Genomic DNA, 20,784 nt, shown 5'->3' with positions numbered 1-20,784 from the left:
TCCAAATACAAGCCCCGAAATTTCTAGTTCATTTATGTCGTTTTCCAGATCATTGCTTTTTATACAACAAACTACCGAGAACTTTATAATGAATATTCATCAACGGTTATTAGAGTCGACATTGTTTTGAGAGTTATTCAGTCTGATCGTCTTTTATATCCGAACGTGTTCAGTCTCAACTTGTTCAAGATAACAACGAAGAAGGTCTATTAAATACAGAGTAAGTATTGTCATTTCATGGTGACTATTGTAGGTTCACTCTCTTAAAATTATTGTACGCAACGTATTTGTAATCCTGTAGCTAAGTCATCAAACTTATTTACTCGATAAGAATATGTACAATACTTAAATGGAATCAGTTTAGAAGTCGATGACTTTCTCGTGCTGTTTTGGGACCAATCCGTTGAGCTGCACTATTATGAAGTTAAGGGCTCAGACATTTTCAGTTGAATCTTTTTTCTTTTCATCATGTAAAACTGAATTGACTGGATTTTTAAGTTATTTTTGTGCATGCGTGATTGCGCTCATCGCTAAAATGTTTCAGGCATTGTTTAAGTGAAACTATTTTCAAGATACCCCGCAATAGTTGTTTATCAAGTATCTTATTAGATCCTCATTCTCTGTTGCACGTCGTTTTGCTGTTTGCTTGTTCGTTTATTTGTTTTCATTTATCCTTCTGTCATTTGTTTATACGTTCTTTTAGTTAGTAGTGCGACGAAAGGATCCAGTACCAAAATATTTTACGTGTTTCTTTACAATTAACTGTCTGATCCGAGTTCGCCCTGTATGTTGAGCTCCATAAGGTTGAAATTGGACTTGTTATAAATGTAGTAAAAAATATTTCAGTGAAGTTTTCACCCTCTTATCTCTGACATTTAATATCAGCCTAGACTGAATATTAATTAATAAAAAGTGTAATCTGACTTTGATGAAAGGGCTACCGTGAGTAAAAGATAGTAACGCTGATCTCGCTGTTTATCAGTGCAGTTCTGTTTTTTAAGAAAGTCAAGAAAAATCGGGGAGCACCCGCCCTTGATTTCTATAAACATCTGAATCAATCTGGCTATTGTTATTTTGTTTTTTGGTTTTACTTTATTTTGGTCCACTGAACTAAACTATGAAGCCATGAAGCTTTGTAGATCGACATGCAGATTACTCTTCTCACTTCTCCTACTGGAGTGAAGAAAAAAAATAAAGATTCTCGAGTTAGGTTAGCTGCTTCTTTGTTAACAGTGATTTTTCTTTGTGGCAAATGCTTATAAAAAAGGATTGTCGTTTCAAAGTCAATGGCTATAGTTGAATAACTGGTGTGATGTTTTGTGAATTTAATTCTTGTTAAGGTGAGAGTAAGCGGCTGTCTATTATTTGACTGACAGTGCATGTACAAAATGGCAATTATGTATCTCATGGACCCGGAAGGAATGCTCAAACTCTTGGAAATGGTGAGTTTCATTATATTAAATTATGGACCCTTGTTTGCCTTGTGTGTGGAGGCCACATAAGAGAGTGCTGACAGCGTCCATCCAATGACCCTAGGCGCCGTGCTAGAACGAGGAGGGGGGCGTGGGGATGAGGAAGCTGGTTTTCCTAGTCTCAGGCTACACGTTCATGGCTTTGGGCGAATTTTCGACCGGCTGAAAATTTTGACGGGACAATTTGTTCACACGGGACCGTTTGATATTTTTTCTCTGTTTACAAGCAACTTTGAACGGCTTGGCGTCTAAATTTTGGAACGGTGACTGTAGTAGTACTACACCGACCGCTTTTTCTCGAAAAAATGGGGCGATTAGGTAATAGTTAGCGTTTAACAAGGGGTAGCAGCCGCTGAGGGTAAATATCTCTAAATACCGATTCCTGATAAAATAAGATGATGTTTTGATTCTAGCGGTATTTTCTAACAAATCGTGTTGTATTGTGTATTTTCAGGTTCTTCTTTCGGCAGCCATAGCTTGTATCACCGAGTACCACAAAGATGTGTCCCTTTCAGACCTTCCCAACTGGGATTTTGATCGGGCGGCTCTGTTTTATGGCGTGTTTATTATTGGTCTTGTGATCGTTGTTTTCCTGTTCCTCAACTTTCTGTTTGGTTGTGCTTACAGTAAGAAATGTGGATCACCAAGAGGGTGGACGTCCTTTGTAAGTGCCTGATTTAATTATAATGCATGACTTGACTAAGCCCTGAGGCAATTAAATAATGCTCGCTAAAGCGGAAATACGCATTGCCAAAAAAAAAACACGCTTGTCTCTGTTTTTAGAACTGGAACTTTCAGGTGTTTTGGACTAGGAGAAGGTGACACCCGAATTCTCTTCTTCATCCACGTCTCGCCTCTTCTAGCGCGCGGCGATTTGCACTCGCGCAAGCGAATTTTGATCTCTCAACTATCCTTGAAGAAAATAAGAGACTACTCGTAGTCTTTATTTTGCTTGAACAGAGCCTTGGTGATGCTATGGGAAAGTAACATGAATTTTCTTGTTGGGTGTCCACGTTAATATCTATACGCTTCATAAAGAGGCCTGGTTCAGTAATGATACAATTCGATGTCAATTTATTTGCAAGGCGACCCAGACGGGTCCTTCAAAAAATTTATTACTTTCCCGGAATTAATCGAACACGAGTTAGTCATCATTTTACAGCCTTTATTGTTTACCACTATACATGGTTAAGCCCTACAAAAGAGACCGTCAGCGCTTAAAATCGACTTCTCTACACTCGCAAGAAAATATGGATTTTATCCATTTTAAGCAACGGGCGGCTCCACCTCTTCAATGATGATCCTGATGGTTTGATACCAACTCGTCCAGGCGTCTCCTCCCTTAACCCCAGCACAGTCGCCAACGCTGAATCCAACTTTCACCTTCCCCGCAGAAACCCCACCGCAGTAACCCTCAATGTTGGCAGGCCTGTGGATGTTTGCGTTAATACCGTGGTAAATGACTCCATCAATGGGTGCGGGATTACTGCACTCCTTACTGTTGAAAGTGAAATACCATCTCTTGCAGCAGCCTGTGCAGCCCGTAATACGAATAATACCCATGTATACCACACGCAGGAAGGTCCCAGACTTCAGCTTGGTGAAATCGCATGCCTGTATTTTCGAGAGAAGAGTAACACAAATCCTGTTTGTGAAAACATTCGTTTTTCTGACGCAACTCGGGCAGATGGAAATATTATTGATCAAGCAAAGAGGGAAAGGCCGTTGGCGAAATAAATAAATCTCTCAAACAGTTTAATAGCAAAAGAACGCTGGCTCAAAGGGCAAGCTGAACATGGCATAAGATGAAAATAATCAAGATCTGATGTTTTTGAGAGACTGATGATAATGGAAAATGTAAATATTTAGGAAGTTGGTACTCAAAAAGTGATAGATAAAGTGCCTGGAAGTGAGATATATATGAATATTCAGTCATCTTGTTGGGTATATAAATATATATACAAGTCCTCGATTGTTATAAAAATAGCGGCTTTTTGTTTACTTCGTAGTAGCCACTAAAAGGATTCGATTTTTCTTACCTGTGTTGCCAGTCTTTCTTTGTTAAAAAAGAAATGAGTAAATTACCCTATAATCAGTTGATATTTATTCCTTTCTCATTTCGCGCTATACTTACATGTACTTGTCCTTTGTCTCTGTCATCTCTTGACGTTTTAGAGGAAAAAACGCACTGTTTCCATCGACGTGAACTTAATGTCATTCCATGTATTCCTGGAGCCCCGATACTAAGCGTACCCGGGATGCCCGGGGTTCCTGAAATACCAGGAGTACCCGGAATCCCTGGAGCTCCGGGTTGCCCGGGAGATCCAGGTGCCCCAGGGGTTCCAGGTTGTCCCGGTTGTCCTTGAAGAGAACATTGCTACAAGATAAAATGAACAAATCTTTTTCAGAGACCACAAACTAACAGCTAACTAGTGGACATCAAGGTTTTATCAAGGGCCCATAATGTTTACTGCTCTCGATTTCATTACATTGGCAACCAGGTCAGATGAGCGTTCTATAAAACCTGGGAATACAAGATACAGACTAGACATTTAACTCTCTTGAATAGGAGAATAGATCGGTCTGATTTCAGGTTACGCCTTCTTCCTTACCAACTCCCAGGTATAAAGCGATAATTTTAAAGTGGCTTCTAGCTGAGAAGTAAACTCTATTACGAAACTCTTAATGAGTAGGACTCAGTAGAAACTAAGTTTGAGGGTGTCCAGTTAAGCCGAGAACATACACTGTATCGGCTTGTTCATAATGTAGTTCCTTAAAGATTAACTATACCTGCTGAAACCCGTTGCCTCCAATGATGATAACCCAAAGTACCAGTGCGTTGACAAAAATTAGATGTAGTTTCATGCCTGGTTCAGTTCAAAAAATACGGATCAGTTTAACACACATGCACCGCCTTAGTTTAATGTTGGATTGTGTCTTAAAATATGGCCAGCTGACAGGAGCCCATGATGTTTATAAATATTACTATTTTGAAGCTCTTCACGTCTTTGCTGTATTTTAATCAGTATTAGCTTTTAGCTTCTGAGTGTGTAACGACAAAAAAGATACGATTGAATCTTTGTCTTACAAACGAACAAGCAGCATTAAAGAAGTTATAGTTGTATTTTTGTAGTTCTTTTCAACAGAAAATATTGCAAACGAAAAATTCTGAGAAATGTTCCATTAAGTATCTAGCTTGTGTACCACCAACTATGTACATTGTAATAAATTTCAAGATAAAGAAAGGTGATTTAAGTTAATTCTGTTTATTATACTGGAAGGCAGATAAAACTGATTTCGCTATAGACTTTGACCACAAGTCGAGCTCAAAATTTCTAGCAGGAGCTAGAAATTTTTTATGTTTTAGGTGGACCAGAAACGAGAAGTGAAGGACTTTAGAAAGTCTTCATGATTTCGCTACTAAAAATGTCTGAAGTGGAATTTTAGGACCTTTTATTCTAGCTTGATGATAATTGAAGCGCAAAAACATAGCAATTTATAAAATCTCTAGTTTCTTACCTTCAGTATCAAATATGACTATTCAAGAGTCTGGCTTGTCTGAACTCAATGATCTAGAAAAAATAGAAATCAAGTGGATAAGGGTTCCAGAAAACTAAGAAACTGGCAAAAAGTTGCGACCTTACCGTCCGTCGTCAGATTAGCTAAATCACAACTCGCTGATAAACACTACTGAACTACAAAAAATCCTTGTTTTCTTGGTTAGCAAGTTCCCGTTGAAACAAGTTTATGTATCAGAATATAATTATGCACATTAGAACGTGATTTGCAATTATCATTCAAGCCACGCTATCTTGCTTTTGGCTGATTTCCTTTGTAAACATGTCAGGTTATAGATACCCTGCGAGCAGAGGCCCTCAGGGGCACCCAACGACCGTTTTCTGGGAAATATCTGTTCGGAGCCCTCTAGAATGGCTAAAATTTTCGAGAGCCCAAGAACAGCTAAAAATTTCGAAAATGTTTCGTGGTGACTGTTCGTTGGGCTCAGAGTTTCGGGGTTTGTGTGGTTTGTTCACCTAAGAATTTCGGATTTTGTAGTAATCTCTAGATCACCTAGAAATATCGTAACTTTCGTAGTAATCTTCCTAGATAAGTAGGAAGATCGAAGGGTCTCTGCTTGCAGGGTAGGTTATAGAAAGCTACGTATTAAATCTCTTCTTTTAAAAGGAGATAAGCCCATTAATACTGATCATTTATGACTTGTATATAATTCTAAATTAAAGATTTCAATTGTCTTCCTAATAATGGCTGAGGGAAATCATGTTCTGATCGTTAAAATATATTGTTCCACTCAATTCAAGGCCGGGGTTTTAGGCCTGGCATAAGTCCAATGAGTGTTCAGAGAATATGATTGATTGGCAATATCTTTCGCTAGGATAGCTAGAACAAGGTGAATTTTTTTTCCCAAAAGTATATCTTGAGGTCTTCTTGTGACATAGCTATTAATTATGGTCACGTGACATGTCTCGTGACTAAAAATTGAAAATGAAGGAAATTGGTACCCTGGGTGCCAGAGGGTTTTCATGCGCGGTTTCCGGTTTCGATCAAGTCTTAAGAAGTGCTTCGCCACTCGTGTCATCGCCTTTCGGCCGACGAAGTTCCTAGTAGCACGCGAGAAAAAACCTCTGGTACCCAGCGCAGGAAATTGGCAAATTGGTGGCGAATTTACTTTCTTTGGATAAATAAACTGGCGTTTCTGATAGCGGATAAACATAGTTTACTTCCTACGTTTGAAATAAATGTATACTGACCCCCCCCCCCCCCCCCCCCCTACGACCACCTCGGTAATACGTTCACCTCATTATTACGGCCACTTTTTTGGGCCGCCCGTCAAAACGACCATACATTTTCTTGTAATTTTTTAATTGAAGTGCAATGGACAGTCATTCCAAACATGGAGTGCCAGAGTTACTTAATATGAATAAGAACAATGTTATTATTTGATTTTTTTTTCTTAAACCCGTCACCAATTTGACAATTGTTTACCAACCAACCAACATGATATTTATACTCTAAAATATTAAGGACGATGAGTTCTTTATGTGTACCAAATTTTAATTCATTTCCTTCCTCTTTCCCGAAGATATAGCCAGTAAATCATTTTTCATAGGTAAACCCATCAAACCCAGGCGTTGAACTACTTGAGCATTTCCAGAAGGCTATTTGCACAGTAGAATCCCTGCGAGTGAAGCTCCTAATAGACTACCAAAAAGGCTTTGAAAGGTCACGAGTTCGAATTCATTTCTTAATCTTACAGTAAAAAATATGGATCACAACTAGGGTAGACTTCCTTTGTAAGTAAAAACGGTTTACTCAATTTTCATAACCGCAACCTGAAGGTACTTTACCGAGGTGCTTTGGACTAAGAGTAGTCCTTCGTTTTCTTCACTATACAGGGATTATTGAGCAAGTATAATACGCAAGCGTGAGCGAAAAGCGCCACCGACGAGATGAAGGTGACACCCGCCAGAGTACCTACCCTCTATTCAAATTGGAAAAACGGAAAATCAGTTGGTTTGGTGAATTCCGTCTGAGAAGCTTCAGTGAAAAATACGGGCTGTGATTTGACGCGATGCAATTTCTTTTTAATCTGTTCAGAAGATTTGGATATACTTTTTAGTGGGCCGCTCTCCTACCACGTCAAAGTTATAGTTTATGTTTATGCACAAGGTTTCTACTCAGGTGGTTTGTGCAAATGGTAATCAACCCCGGTTTCTCTCCTTCCTCCTCGTCTCGTCTCTTCATGCGCGCGTTTATTTTACGTGCGCTCGCGAATTTCGATCCCCCAACTATCCCTGAGGATAATGAGACACTGCTCGTACTCTATAGATTCTTGGGCAGAGCGTTGGTGACGCTTTTGTTAAAGGGCAACTCTCGCGTAGGACATCTTGTTTGGGAAAAACCTTGCAAATGTTTTTCTTATTGTAATACCATCAAGAAATATATCTTCAACGATCTTTTTGGCTCCGAAATCAAAATTCAAAGTGTTACATTTGCCGCTTATTCGATCTTCCGCCATTAACGCTTCGATTTTGCTGATCACGCGACGTGACGTCACACGTGTGGAACAACAAATGATCTCGAATATGGCTGACTGTAGTTCTTCAAGTGATAGTGCTACCTCCTTATTCGATTATTCGGATGTAGAAGAACTTTTAGATATATCCGCGGCGCTTTATGGAAACCCGTAAATTATGATGCAATTTGATGAAATCATGCTTGCAGGGCACTCAAACGCCCGGGGAGGGGTACTTTCCTACAAAAGTGACGGGGGTGCTAATCATACCTTCTAGGGGTTTAAATTTGTGGATTAGAACCACTTAGGGTGCTAAAACCTAAAATGACTGATTAGCATAAAGATTTATGACAATACTTTCAAAAAGTCCTTGAGAGGAAAGTGTTCGAAAGTTATTTTATTACTATTAAAATTTGCAGTGCCAGTTATATAATTTGTTGTTGTTGAATTTGGGGTGGAAATGAATTTGGGACAAGCCCATAAAACAAGATTCTGGTACCTTTTAGGAGTAACCTGAGATCAGGATCAATTTTCTTTTCGCTTTGTAAATAACATTCCGGCGGGTAAGGCGACCAATTTTAGCGGTAGCCATCAGAAAGAATGTATGAGAACCGCTAAAATTGGGCCTGATCTCAGGCTATTTAGGAGTGTTCTCTAAATTTTCCGACAAGCACCTTCGTCACTTTTATAGGGGAGTACCCCCCGGACTCAAACTGTTCCTTCAAAAAATTAATTACTTTCCCGGAATTAATCGAACACAAGTTAGTCGTGATCTTGCAGCCTTTATTGATTACCACTATACATGGTTAATCCCTACAAAAGAGACCGTCAGCGCTTTAACATCGACTTCTCTATACCAGCAAGAAAATCCGGATTTTATCTATTTTAAGCAACGGGCGGCTCCACCTCTTCAATGATGATCCTGATGGTTTGATACCAACTCGTCCAGGCGTCTCCTGTGCTTGCCCCTGATCCAGTACAGTCGCCAACGTTGAATCCAACTTGCACCTTTCCTGCTGGAATCCCACCGCAATAGCCCTCAATGTTGGTAGACCTGTGGATGTTTATTTCGTTGCTGTGGTAAACAATGCCATCGATGGGCGCTGGTTTGCTGCACTCCTTACTGTTGAAAGTGAAGTACCATCTCTTGCAGCAGGTTTTGCAGCTCCGAATACGAGTGACACCCATGTATACCACTCGCAAGAAAGTGCCAGACTTCAGCTTGGTGAAATCACATACCTGAGGTCACGCGAAAAAGATTGAATACGCCATTTCCGAGTTCCAAAAAATCTCACCTTCAAAGCGAGGCTAAGTGCGAAGCCATTGATACGAAAATGATTTTTAATTATGATGCAAATAAAACTCATTTTCACAACAAAGGTTTCGCACTTAGCCTCGTTTTGAAAGTGAGATTTTTTGGGACTCGGAAATGTCCTATTAAAATGAAAAGAGAGGAGAAGTGGTTACGTCACGTTGCCATGGTAGCAAATTTTGGATGACAACAAACCAAAAACGTAAATTCGCACTGTTTCAAACTTCATCGATTTTATTCAATTTCATTTAATTTGTCAAATGTTCGCAAATTTTCTAGGGTTAAATCCGAAAGGACCGTATCTAAGTTAAGAAAAAGAAAAAAAAATTTTGCGTTGTGCTCGCCTACTTCGTAAAGCGGGTGCGTGAAGTTAAAAAGTTTCACGTCGCAGTCCTGCAACGACGGGTGAGAAACTTAAAAAAAGCGCGATGCACGTGCACAATTGTTGTTTTGCAGATATAAACCTATTGTTTTTTTTGCCGTTCTCGTTGCCGTCGCCGGCGTCGTTGCTTAAGCTCCTTGTTGTTGTGATCCAGACATTTTGCTACCATGGTAACGTGACGTCACACTTTTCTTAAATTTTAATCATGCGGGTCAGCACACTTGTCGAAACATTCACTAAATATTACTAAACTAGCTAATGAGAGGTCGATCAAAGGGAAACAGGAGAAAACTAAGACTACAAAAAGATCTTTGTTACCAGTTAGCATGATCCTTTCCGTTTTTTAAGAGCCTTGGTAGTGTTCCAGGTCGTTGAACCTGAGTCTCTCACAACCTCGCAAGCCTCGGCAATATTAATATAATGAGATTGAGGCCCCGTCTACACGTATCGGCATCTTTTTCTTTCCGGATTAAAAAATTTCTACGTCCACACGTATCCGTATTCAAATCGAATTTGCCCGTCCACACGTATCCGACACGTATGCGGATTTACTATAGTACCCAGGACTTCTCTGGGAACATTGGCAACAGAGCATGCTTCGTAAAGACAGGTAAGAGAGAGAACCTGGGAACGAGGTTTCCATCTTGAATACAGTGAATACAGTATTCACGGTAAACAACTGGGTGATTCGATCTGGTAACTTTACAGGATAAACAATACCCGGATTTAGCGTCCACGCGATTCTGGATTCATAGCGTATTCAAAAATTTCCACACTGGAGAGCGGATTAAAAAAGTTGCGGATTCGTATTCCAGATTCACCGGATACGTGTGGACGGAAGTCGTATCCGGAAGGAAAAAGTTGCGGATTCAAAAATATCCGGATCTGTGTGGACGGCCGGGGCCTGAGTCTCCAACTGAACTGTCTGCGGTGCCTTACCATCTTAATTACGAGACAATCAGTTAATATCCACTGAATATACCTACATGCACTTGCCCACTGTCTCTGTTATCCCGTGAATTGGAAGATGGCCAAACGCATTGTTTCCATCGCCTTGAGCTAAATGCCATTCCAGGAGTTCCACAGTTACCAGCGGTTCCTGGAGTACCGGGGGTGCCTGGGGTACCAGGGCTACCCGGAATTCCCGGAGCTCCGGATGCTCCAGGTGCCCCAGGGGTCCCTGGCAGTCCCGGTTGTCCTTGAGAGGAACATTCCTATGGGATAAATGAATTCGGCAGATGCTGGACCTTACAAATGTTTATCCAGCGCCTTAGAATATTACAACTCACATAGAAACTCTGAAAATTGTCACTGAGTGCAAGCTGTATAAAGATTTAAGTTCTTGAAAACGGGATAAAAGAGCAACTCAATCAAAGAGGGTCTTCATCTAAGGGCAGACAGATAATATCCAACTAGCCTGCCAGCAAGTTGGTGCTCTGGCGTAACATATATTTCCTTAATGAATGGCTGAAACGATACCTGCTTTGTACTGCTGCCAATACAGATGATGGACAATGGTAAGAGAATGATGAAAATGTGATAACTGAAATACTCTTTCATGTCGGCTGGTTCTGTTTAAAAGAACAAACAATCAAAGTCACGGATATTACAAACTACCCATTTAATAGCGCAGCTTAGAGGTTTTTCCCTTCTCTAATGTCGTGATCGGGTGTCATGATCATGAGGCCCGCGGATGAAACGAGAAAGGTTTCAAAACTGAACTTTTTTAAAAAGGCTAGTAAAAAAAAAAAAACCAATTCCAGCCACTGAAAGAAACAGGTAAAATGATCTTTTACCTACCTCTTGCACTTTTTTAAATCCCAAATTTCTGATACCATTAAATCCTCTCCTATTCCTTTCACGCTTGGAAAACTGGCAAAAATCACAAGGAGCAAGGTCCGTGTGGTTTTCGTCCATTTGATTTTCATTCAATATTGGAAATTGAAAATCAAAACTTCACAATCGTGATTTTCAATGTTTGATTCCTCAAAAATTGAAAATCAAAAATTTACAAACTCAATTTTCAATTTTTGTTGTTAAGAAAAGTAAAATTAAACATCATTCTTCAATATTTTGAAAATCAAAAACTATTGAAAATGGCCAGTTAGTGGTTTTAACTTTTTGTTTACAATTTCCTCCTCCCAAGATTCAAGCTATTAAAAATTCAAACTTAACAAAGCAATTCATGTGTAACAAATTCTGCAAGAAACGGTGTTACTGCTGGTGAAATACAAAATAAAAATCGTTTTTTGATTTTCGTATTTATGAAAAACAAAATTGCCAACCAACCAAAAATACCTGTTATACGCTCTTCTCACGTATGGTAATATGCCCGTCTAACCTCGTTTTTGAGTAAAAAATCCTTTGAAATGCTAATCAGACGACGTTTTCGTATTTCAATTTCAAAAGAATTTTTACCCGTAAACGAGGTTAGACGGGCATATTACCATATGTGAGAAGAGCGTATGGAAGGGGAGGCTAAAACCAGAAGTGGCGCGGCTGCAAACAAGATGGCGGTCGTCTTGAAGTGACCGAGTGTTCCGTGTCTTCGTCGAGCTGTCTTTAGAGGAAATGTTAAGCCAACGGCAGTCTAAGGCCTGCCTGTATCATGGCCGAGACCTTTTTAAAGAAATGAGCTGAATGTTTTTCACTGGTAGTACGCCTTTGTTGTAACCTTGCAGCATTACGCTACGCAGGGTGGAGCGTTTTAGATCGCGTAGTATAAATGAGGGACTGCGGACTGCGGACTGCGGACTGCGAACTGCGGACCACGGACTGCAGACTGGGTGTATATAAAACACGGACCAGCTGCAGGTATATAATGCAAACTACGTGCCATGTTTTGGTCTAATAATATTGTCACTCGACCGTAGCCAAACAAACGCCTTGTTAATTTTGATCGAACCGCTCGGGAAAATTGAAAAATGACGAGGGAAAACTTTACTTTGGAGTTAGAAAATTAGCAAAATGAAAAGCCCTTATATTATAGTTAAATATTTCAGTGGTACATTGAGTACTTTTAGTGTACAGAATCAGCACGACGACAAAACATCCGAAAATCGCACTCGATTTTAGTGAGGCGCCGAAAGGGGCGTGGTCGCAAAATTCAATTAAAGACTATTTGTACCCCTTGAGAAAGGGAATCTGTTTCCTTGGGTGTTGACTCTAGTTATACTTCCCTGTGCGAACAGGAATGTATCGAAATGTCATCATTGCGTTCGAGGTACGAGAACGCAACCCCTAATTTGTGTTGGGTGTTCTGTGCATTATTGGGTGTCCTGTGCAATTAATAAGGGAGGTTTTTTCGAGATTGCATTTGTCGTCGACGCACATTTGCCTCACTTTGAGGCGCTTGCTTACGTTTTACCTCACTTTGACGCGCTAACTCACGTGGTGATACGTGTGTCCTCGGCGTTCATCTTTCAAACGTTTGCTGAGGTCTGCTATTCTGTCTTCGTAAATCGTTCACCTTTTAAAAGTGTGCTGACTCTTCGTAAAGCGTACATATTTAAGAGTTTGCTGAAGGTCTACTATCGATCTGTGTTTAATGAATCTTCCAAAGCGTTCATCTTTCAAAAGTGTGCTGAAGGTTTACACCCTGAGTAAAATCTTACTTTGGATTAAGCCTTCATATTTTTCTTTGGAAAATGCGTGCTACGCCTGGTGCATGCATCAAACCGGATTGTTTAGCTCGGCGTCCGTTGAACCACAAAGTAAACTTGCTGGCGAGTTGTGAAGCTCAGCGTCTGTATGTTGTGCCACAAAGTAAATCTACTGTTATTCCACAAACGGTTTCCGGCATTTTATAGTAAAATTCAGTAATTGTCTACATGTGGAATTCCCAATATTAAATATAATTAACGATTACATCTAAAACTTTGTCAACTGTTTGCTTTTTAACAGTACCTGGGCTTGGTTGTTCAAAGCTGGGTTAAGATAACCCAGGCGAGGAGGGTTAGTGCGAAATTTGATCTCATATGTGAAAGCTTCATTTTTCCAACAAGTTGATGATTAGACGCTCTTAAAAACAACTGAGAAAATTATCCAAAGAAATGTTTTTTTAACGAAAGAAAAAGAAACCCGGGTTAAGCGCTGATCGGCCTTCGAACAACTGCGCCCAGTAGAACATCTATTGCGCCATCAAAACAAAAAGTTCTTTTTACACGCCCGAAGCACTCTGGCCAGTATCTCCTCAAATAAAAAGCACTTGACACAAACCATACGATACCATGCTGATCACTAGCCTTCAAAACATTTTCATTATGATACACAGTTTAAGTCGAGGTTTCACTGTACGCAATCCTTACGTTCAAAATATACCATAATCATAGTTATCTATCGCAAGAACCATCCACCCTTTCCTCCAACTGCTATATACCTGTACGCCTAGCAAACATATCGAACGCACTCTCGTAAGTTCCGATTACTCCAAGTTTTTAAATAACCTGTATCAAATAGGCTGAAATGACTGGATATCTTTCGACTTCGTGTATACGATCGCTGCGCAAAAGCAAACTAAAAATTGCCGAACAGGTTGTAAGTTGCGTATGCCGCCCTTACGGTATATGAATCGTTTCTTCTCTTACATTTAAAGGATTAACATAAAACAAAACACGTTTGATTTCGTGATCTAAGGTCCTTCCAATATTCAAAAAGAGAGAAAAATTCTTTGTAAGCTTTGATTAATTTTATTTTTTAATTTGTTTTTTTATTTCCACTACTTTCAAGATTAGTCAGAAGTCATGAATCCGAGTAAATTTTAGGAGAATGATTTTTCTATCTTTTTTTCTTTTTTTTAAATTTTGGGTGCGACACAGCTATCCTTAGTCTAACTGAACAATTCAAGAAAGAATTAGATAATCACAAAGTCATTAGTCTGGTGTCTATGGACCTGTCAAAAGCATTTGACACACTTCCCCATGATCTTATTGTCAAAAAGCTTGAAGATTACGGTGGAGACTCAAAAGTTATCAATCTCGTTACGAATTATTTAAGTGACAGACAGCAACGTGTCAGACTAAGTGGACAGCACTCTTCTATGAAAACTATAATGAAGGGTGTCTTCCAGGGATCAATTTTGAGTCCCATTCTCTTTAATATTTTCATGAATGACCTGTCTTATGCTATAGATGAATGCACATTATTCACGTACGCCGATGACACTCAATTGTTTAAGTCCGCGGAAGATATGGACCAGGTTGAACATGCCATAAATGCCGATCTGAAAAAGGTTGATAAGTGGTATAAATTCAATCAAATGAAAAGAAATCATTCAAAATATCAAGCAATTACTTTTGGAAGGGTCGAGAGAAATCCTGTGTTGACCTGTGAAGGAACTGTTATCCCTATTCAAGACGAAATGGAACTCCTTAGCGTCACTCTCGATAACAAGCTTAAGTTTGAGGGACAGATTCGTAAAATCTATCGTAAAGTTAGTCAAAAGGTTGCAGTTCTCGATAGTCTGAAGAAAATATTGCCTTTTGAATTGAGGATAGATAAATATCGTGCTTTCATTGCAACGCGTTTCAATTACTGTTCAGAGTCGTAGCATCACTGTGGTAAAAGAGGTTGCGGCAAACTTGAGAAAATCAATGAACGAGCCCTTCGCTTTGTGACCCGTGATAAGTCAGCCACCTACGAGACGTTGCTAAAACAACTAAACCTGCTGTCCCCACTTAATCAAAGAATTGTTAAAATGGCCACTGGTGTTTACAAAGCTATCCATGGGTATAAAGTCCCTCGAGGAATAGGAGAGCTATTGCATGAACGATCAACTAATTATAATCTTAGAGGAAAACACATCCTCGAGCTACCCAAAGTAAATACAACCACCTAAAGTGGACTTAATTCGTGGCGTTATACTGCAGCTAAGATTTGGAACGCTCTTCCGGATCAGTTTCGGGCCGCTAATAAAATCGGAACATTTAAGAACTTGATGTCTAAGTTCGATTTCTCAAATTTTACATTTTAATCGCGCAAATACATGTAAATACATTTTGCTTAGTTTTAACATCATTATGTAATAATCTTGTGATCTACTCTTAGTTTTAATAATTTTTAACTGTATATATATATATTTTTATATAGGTTTTTATGAGAAATCTTCTCTTTCTATTATTATTTCTAGTTTATTTATTTATTTTTCGTGGCATTTATTTGTAAAGTAGCTAATTAGCTAAGAACATTGACCACGTTAAATAAAGGGTATTAAATTATATATTTTATTATATATTCCAAATATCTTTTGTAGTTTAAAGATCTTCACTGTTCAAACCATTCAAAACTGACAAAAAGATAAGTCTCATAAAAGTCTTTATTAATGACAAAATCGCGTCCACATAACAATTTTTCATTGATCATTCTAGATCGCACTTCTATCTTAAAAGAAGATAACTGACTTTAAGAAAAGACAGGGCCGACGTTTATTTGAATGCAATGTGTTTCTTAGGTATGATCGTCTCCAATTACTGCTTTGTTTAATTCTAAACTCATTTTCTTGGTATACGCACACTTCAGCTCTCTTAATCAGCTTGTGTGTAGTTTTTCGCTTCTTTCGCTTGTTTTTCCTCTTTTACTCTAGCATTATTTTTCTCACCTTTTCTCTCTCGTTTTTGCACTTACACGTTCAGCCTTTTCTATTTTTATCCTATTGAAGAATTGTTTTCTATGTTCCAAACAAATTGTGCGTACTAAGAGTTAAATTGCCTATGTCAGTATTGTAATTGTTAATTAGGTAACATAATTTTAAGGGTGGTCCTATTCCCTTGCCTGAAGATCATCTTTTTTAAAGATTTTATATGTATATTTTGTGTGTATAGCATAAAGATAATAAAACAATAAAACAATAAAATTTTCTCTTTTTTCTTTTTCTTTACTGCATTTCTATTCCTTTCTTTTACACTTCATTTGAGTGTCGATCTCAGTTGATTTTTGGTCAAATCAAAAATTGCAGCCAGCAATTGAGTGACCTAGCCAGCTGGTCCTTTAATTTCGAGTTACTCTTGAATTCCTTAAAACATTTCACTAAAATTTTGTGTCTTTTTACAGAAAAATATTTTGCAAGCGAGTCTTAAATCACTTGAATGAACTCTTTCTGAAACGAACCCCGTTGAGGCCAACACTATTGGAAACGTCCGTCGTTATGGAGGTATCCCCTTTCGTACCGAGTCAAAGAAAACGACTGAAGAACGACACAAGGGCTAACTATAGGTCTATAGGTCCCTATAAGTGTCTTTCTCTAAGAGGTGTCTGTTAAGAGATAAATATGATTTTAAAGTTATTTACTAATATTCACCTACATGCTAAAAATCTCTGAAACTAGAGGCATAATTTTTCCAGAGGGAAGACCAACAAAGCTTACCTTTTGCCTCAGCAAACCTGCTGCTAAAAAGGAGAAAGAGAGAAAGCAGTGACGACAACAGCACCTTATTTTCCTGCAAAGCAAATTACTTATCAGCCTTGACTCATCCAGAAAATAATAATGTGTGGATTTCCATTACTCTGCACGTAGCCCTTTTCTTCCAGCTGGGCAAGCAAAATTAACATAAACGAATTCCTGCTTCCACAGCTGTCGAAAACCAAACTGTTGTGCGCAAACTATTGCTTCGTATTATGAACCATATAATAATTATCCAATAAGCAATAACTAAATATAATTAACTTGCATTGCCGAAACAAGCTGCGTTTTACCTTCGCAGCTGGAGACATTCCCAAGGTAAACGAGCTTTTAATTAATATTTTGATTCACACGAAACCCTGTGAAGTGATAGTCTGCAAGAAAATATTTGAAATTTTAAGATCAATGTTTAATTTGGGGTTTTTCGTTTGGTGGATGTGGCGGTTGTAAATTAAAACTGAGAGAGAACTTATTTTGACTGTTATATTTTCGTATTAAATTATGAACTAACTTTATGTTTGTCTTAAGGTTACAAGCCGTCTGGCATATTTGCGTTCTCGTACCTCGAACGCAACCTTTAATTTGTGTTGGGTGTTCTGTACATTATTGGGTGGCCTGTGCAATTAAAAAGGGAGGTTTTTTCGAGATTGCATTTGTCGTCGTCGTCGACACACATTTGCCTCGCTTTGAGGCGCTTGCTTACGTTTTACCTCACTTTGACGAACTAACTCACGTGTTGATTCGTGCGTCCTCAAGCGTTTGCTGAGGTCTTTTATTCTCTCTTCGTAAAGCGTTCATCTCAGTTTTAAAAGTTTGCTGAATCTCCGTAAAGCGCACATATTTCAAGACTTAAATGAAGTTCTACTATCGATCTGTGTTTGCTGAATCATTCAAAACGTTCATCTTTCAAAAGTTTCGACGGCCGTTGTGCCACAAAGTAAATCTACCGAGATTTGAAACTCGGCGGCGCCGTTTCATCATGACTTGTGATATTTTCGGCACCGGACAAACGAACATTTTAGGCCTGTTACTTATTCGGAAAAACTTACAAACAGCCCACAGTAGCTCCACTCAAGTCACTGAAATCAACACACTAGCGACCAAACTACTGCACTTATTGAGACGGACCATACGTATACGATATCAGTAGCCTTCAAGGCTTTTTCATAATTATACAGTTTAAATAGAGGTTTCGCTGTAAGCAATCCTTACGTTTAAAATATGCCATGATCAAATTAACCGGTTTCCATAATGATCGCTACCATCGCTGTGATCGCAGCCGCGATCATATGAAACCACTCTACAGCGATCGAAGCGACAACAATCGCTGAGATATAAAAAGTTCTATCTCAGCGATCGTTGTTGCTGCTATCGCTGGAGAGTGGTTTCCATATGATCGCTGAACTTTTTTTTCTCAGCGATCATATGGAAACCAGGCTTAATCTATCGTAATAACCATCCACCCTCCCTTCTCAACTGCTACCTGTACGCCTTGAACATATCGAACGCACTCTTGTAATCTCCGATTACTCCTAGTATATTTTAATTAACTGAAATTAGCACTCTTAAGATTTCTTTATCTAAGAGACCATAGCCACTTAAGTCTGTTTTCTTAAAGTCACTGAGTTTTGCAAATTGTCATGGAAGAGTTGTACCCGACGATAAAGCCTTCTATTAATTTGCTGGTTTAAGTTATTTTGCGGAGTTTTTTTTGAAGAAACAAGGGAACTTGAGTAAGAAGAAAATCAATCACGCTCTAAAAGTGGGTGGAGTCATCTAGTAAACGAATGAAGGATGTGGAATGATGTCAAGAAATAAATTTATACTGATTATATATTTTAAACGAATTTGCTGTTACGGTGGCCAACTAGAAAACCAAATGGTTCACTGGCCATCATGCTCAAGCTTTAATATTAATTCAATGGAAAAGTTTACATCGTAAACAACAATCTATAAAGTCTGTAACTTAGCATTAGTTAAAGTATTGAGAAAAAATAAACTGAACTTATCACACGTCATTTGTTGTGTTCAAACTAGTTTAAAGTAATAACTGCCACTCCATAAGTTGGTATAATTATTCTTGGTGACTTAAAAAAGTAAGGTCGTCTGATGGCATGCGAATGCTTTCATGAATTTTTTCTTGGAAAACATAAACAGACGAAGGGTCCCACTGAATACTTTTATTCCAACTTTAATTATATATTTTTACTTTTCGAAATATTTTATAATTTGCATAATAATAACAATAATAATGATAAAGTTAAACAGTGATGGTGATGATAATAATGATGATGATGATAATGATGATAAATAATATTCATTCAAGATGTCCACATCACCTTTTCCGTTGGGCGCCTGCAAGGTGAAAACTGGAAGTTTTCTTGAGTTCAACACTCTTATTTTCATGCAGCTTTAACTCTTGAAGGCCCACTATCCTTATTTGTTTAGTTTAGAGGCTAGAATTTGGTAAAAAGCTATAAATAGTTCACAGGCTAGGATTTGTAAAAAAAAAAAGCTAGAATTAGAAAAGTGGCTAGAATTTGTGAAAATTTCAAAACATTTTCTTAAAGTTTTAGTTATCATTTTATTACTGTTTTATTACATCTCATAATCTTGTTGATTACACTTTGGTAACAATAGAGGACTGAAGTTTTTCAATCAATCTCAGAGTAAACACGAATAATCTCAGTCCTTTATTGTTAACTAATACTGAAAGTTCTAGTCGGTGTATTTTATCCTGCCTGCGTTTTGTAATTTTCTGCAGAGAAGGTTTTCACCACCGAAGACGTTAGCTAGATAGTTAAAGAATTGGAATTAGTTGATATGCAGTTTCGTTTTTCTCACTGCGAACCTCTCTTCATTAGGTAATGGTTTTCTCGTTGATCTGGGCTGTACTGTGCGCCATTGCATCAGGATTGTTCAGTGAAGTAATCGCAAAGCTACAAAAAGAAAACTGGGATCAATCAAAGGATGAGCGTATTCAATGGCGCTACCAACAGGCCTTGGCAGCTGTGGTAAGGAAGTCGCCTATTTTCGTCCTAATGTTGTTTCAGTTCTGGCCAGCCTAGTCCCTAGCCGTTCTCTCTTGCCCCGTTGTCCGCGCGAACTCTGGAAAGAGCGGGCGTGTATCTCTCGGTGACGTCACAGCTCACGGTAGAGTCCAGGATTGACCGAGCCGAGAACGCTTAGGGACTAGGCTGAGTTCTGGCTACTATTGCTACTGTTATTTAACTGTTATTCTGATGGCTTTGCTTGCCTTCCTCTAGAAACAAAGTGCCACAGCTTTTGTTTGAAAGAAACGTTTCCTGCATAGTAGTGCCTTGTTCACGCCCTGCTGCAGCTGCTAATTTTTGGATGTTTGCTAAGGTTGCTATAGTTTACCTGAGCAATGCCTTTTATACAAGCTTGCACTCCAGACCGGCCCGTCGCGTATACATGTATTTTTGATGATCCCTAGTCAGTTGATTCAACCATTTACCAAAAGAAATAAAATTTCCAGGGATGGCAGTCAAAAGCAACTCCTGGCAGTGTGAAAACGATGGTAACAACCTTTTAATGTTCTCGTTCTTTTGTTTGTTTGTTTTTTTTTTTCAGATCCTGGGGTTTATATCTTTCCTGACATTCTTGGTGGATGCAATTCTTCACTACCGAATAACCACGTCAACTCAGTAATAAAGAAATCACCTTTCACTTGCCTAGTAGAAATTATTCTTTTTTAAAATTCCTTCGCCAGTTAATTGATCAAGTAAATTAAATGCCCAGAGTAGTGTTTGTCCAGTCGATCTTTAAGAGTAAAAAGGCCTTTGTCTTCAGTCTTTGTCTTCAGGGGAGCAAGGGTGGCGCAGTGGTGAGAGCACTCGCCTCCCACCAATAAAAAAAAATAACGTATGCATGTTCTCGTATATACCAACAATAATGTTTTTGTTTTCGATGTTAATTTTTTTAAATCATATCAGCTTCGGCTGACCTCTTCAAGTATGCTCACGCCAGCATATGGCCGATGTCCAATGTCAATATTTGATTATAAGGCCTGAAGCATCGAAAGAAGTGAGAAAAATAGGGAGGAAAAAGGTTACAGAATTGAGGAAAGTCAATTTAAGAGGAGTCCTTATATAGCATCTTACCATATTTGTGAAAAAAGGCTGTTAGTAACAAAAAAAACAGTACCGCAAGTCAAGTCACAGGAAA

At 38.7% G+C, this 20,784-nt stretch overlaps 3 protein-coding genes across 4 annotated transcripts; 1 reads left to right on the top strand and 2 right to left on the bottom strand.

Moving 5' to 3' along the window:
- The first annotated feature begins 130 nt into the window (after nucleotides 1-130).
- LOC140926568 (uncharacterized) lies at nucleotides 131-20,498 on the top strand. The gene is made up of 5 exons (XM_073376296.1): nucleotides 131-220; nucleotides 1,341-1,442; nucleotides 1,927-2,136; nucleotides 19,461-19,610; nucleotides 20,191-20,498. Exons 2-5 carry the CDS (start codon nucleotides 1,380-1,382, stop codon nucleotides 20,266-20,268), a joined length of 501 nt encoding a protein of 166 aa, XP_073232397.1. The 5' UTR covers nucleotides 131-220; nucleotides 1,341-1,379; the 3' UTR covers nucleotides 20,269-20,498.
- LOC140926565 (collagen triple helix repeat-containing protein 1-like) lies at nucleotides 2,696-5,199 on the bottom strand. 2 transcript variants are annotated; one of them, XM_073376294.1, is made up of 6 exons: nucleotides 5,117-5,199; nucleotides 4,992-5,044; nucleotides 4,263-4,339; nucleotides 3,725-3,849; nucleotides 3,607-3,694; nucleotides 2,696-3,086 (listed from the first exon to the last, which is right to left on the bottom strand). In XM_073376294.1, the coding sequence occupies exons 3-6, from the start codon at nucleotides 4,335-4,337 to the stop codon at nucleotides 2,739-2,741; spliced, it is 636 nt and encodes a 211-aa protein (XP_073232395.1). In that variant the 5' UTR covers nucleotides 4,338-4,339; nucleotides 4,992-5,044; nucleotides 5,117-5,199; the 3' UTR covers nucleotides 2,696-2,738. The 2 variants fall into 2 exon arrangements, with proteins under 2 accessions (XP_073232395.1, XP_073232394.1); XM_073376293.1 differs by having other exon boundaries at nucleotides 3,607-3,849.
- On the bottom strand, nucleotides 8,287-16,666 carry LOC140926567 (collagen triple helix repeat-containing protein 1-like). The gene is made up of 4 exons (XM_073376295.1): nucleotides 16,561-16,666; nucleotides 10,680-10,771; nucleotides 10,187-10,414; nucleotides 8,287-8,745 (listed from the first exon to the last, which is right to left on the bottom strand). The coding sequence occupies exons 2-4, from the start codon at nucleotides 10,758-10,760 to the stop codon at nucleotides 8,392-8,394; spliced, it is 663 nt and encodes a 220-aa protein (XP_073232396.1). The 5' UTR covers nucleotides 10,761-10,771; nucleotides 16,561-16,666; the 3' UTR covers nucleotides 8,287-8,391.
- Nucleotides 20,499-20,784: the final 286 nt, after the last annotated feature.

Source organism: Porites lutea, chromosome 2 (genome assembly GCF_958299795.1).
Source record: "Porites lutea chromosome 2, jaPorLute2.1, whole genome shotgun sequence".
NCBI classification, from domain to species: Eukaryota; Metazoa; Cnidaria; class Anthozoa; order Scleractinia; family Poritidae; genus Porites; species Porites lutea.
This window is presented reverse-complemented; position numbering and strand designations above follow the sequence as displayed.

Coding starts and splice junctions, on each gene's coding strand:
- LOC140926568 (XM_073376296.1), top strand. CDS start 1,380: ATGTACAAAATGGCAATTATGTATCTCATGGACCCGGAAGGAATGCTC. Junction 1,443..1,926: donor TGCTCAAACTCTTGGAAATG/GTGAGTTTCATT, acceptor GTGTATTTTCAG/GTTCTTCTTTCGGCAGCCAT. Junction 19,611..20,190: donor AACAGGCCTTGGCAGCTGTG/GTAAGGAAGTCG, acceptor TTTTTTTTTCAG/ATCCTGGGGTTTATATCTTT.
- LOC140926565 (XM_073376293.1), bottom strand. CDS start 4,337: ATGAAACTACATCTAATTTTTGTCAACGCACTGGTACTTTGGGTTATC. Junction 3,850..4,262: donor GAGGCAACGGGTTTCAGCAG/GTATAGTTAATC, acceptor TTTATCTTGTAG/CAATGTTCTCTTCAAGGACA. Junction 3,087..3,606: donor GAGACAAAGGACAAGTACAT/GTAAGTATAGCG, acceptor TCGAAAATACAG/GCATGCGATTTCACCAAGCT.
- LOC140926567 (XM_073376295.1), bottom strand. CDS start 10,760: ATGAAAGAGTATTTCAGTTATCACATTTTCATCATTCTCTTACCATTG. Junction 10,415..10,679: donor TTGGCAGCAGTACAAAGCAG/GTATCGTTTCAG, acceptor TTTATCCCATAG/GAATGTTCCTCTCAAGGACA. Junction 8,746..10,186: donor GAGACAGTGGGCAAGTGCAT/GTAGGTATATTC, acceptor GCGTGACCTCAG/GTATGTGATTTCACCAAGCT.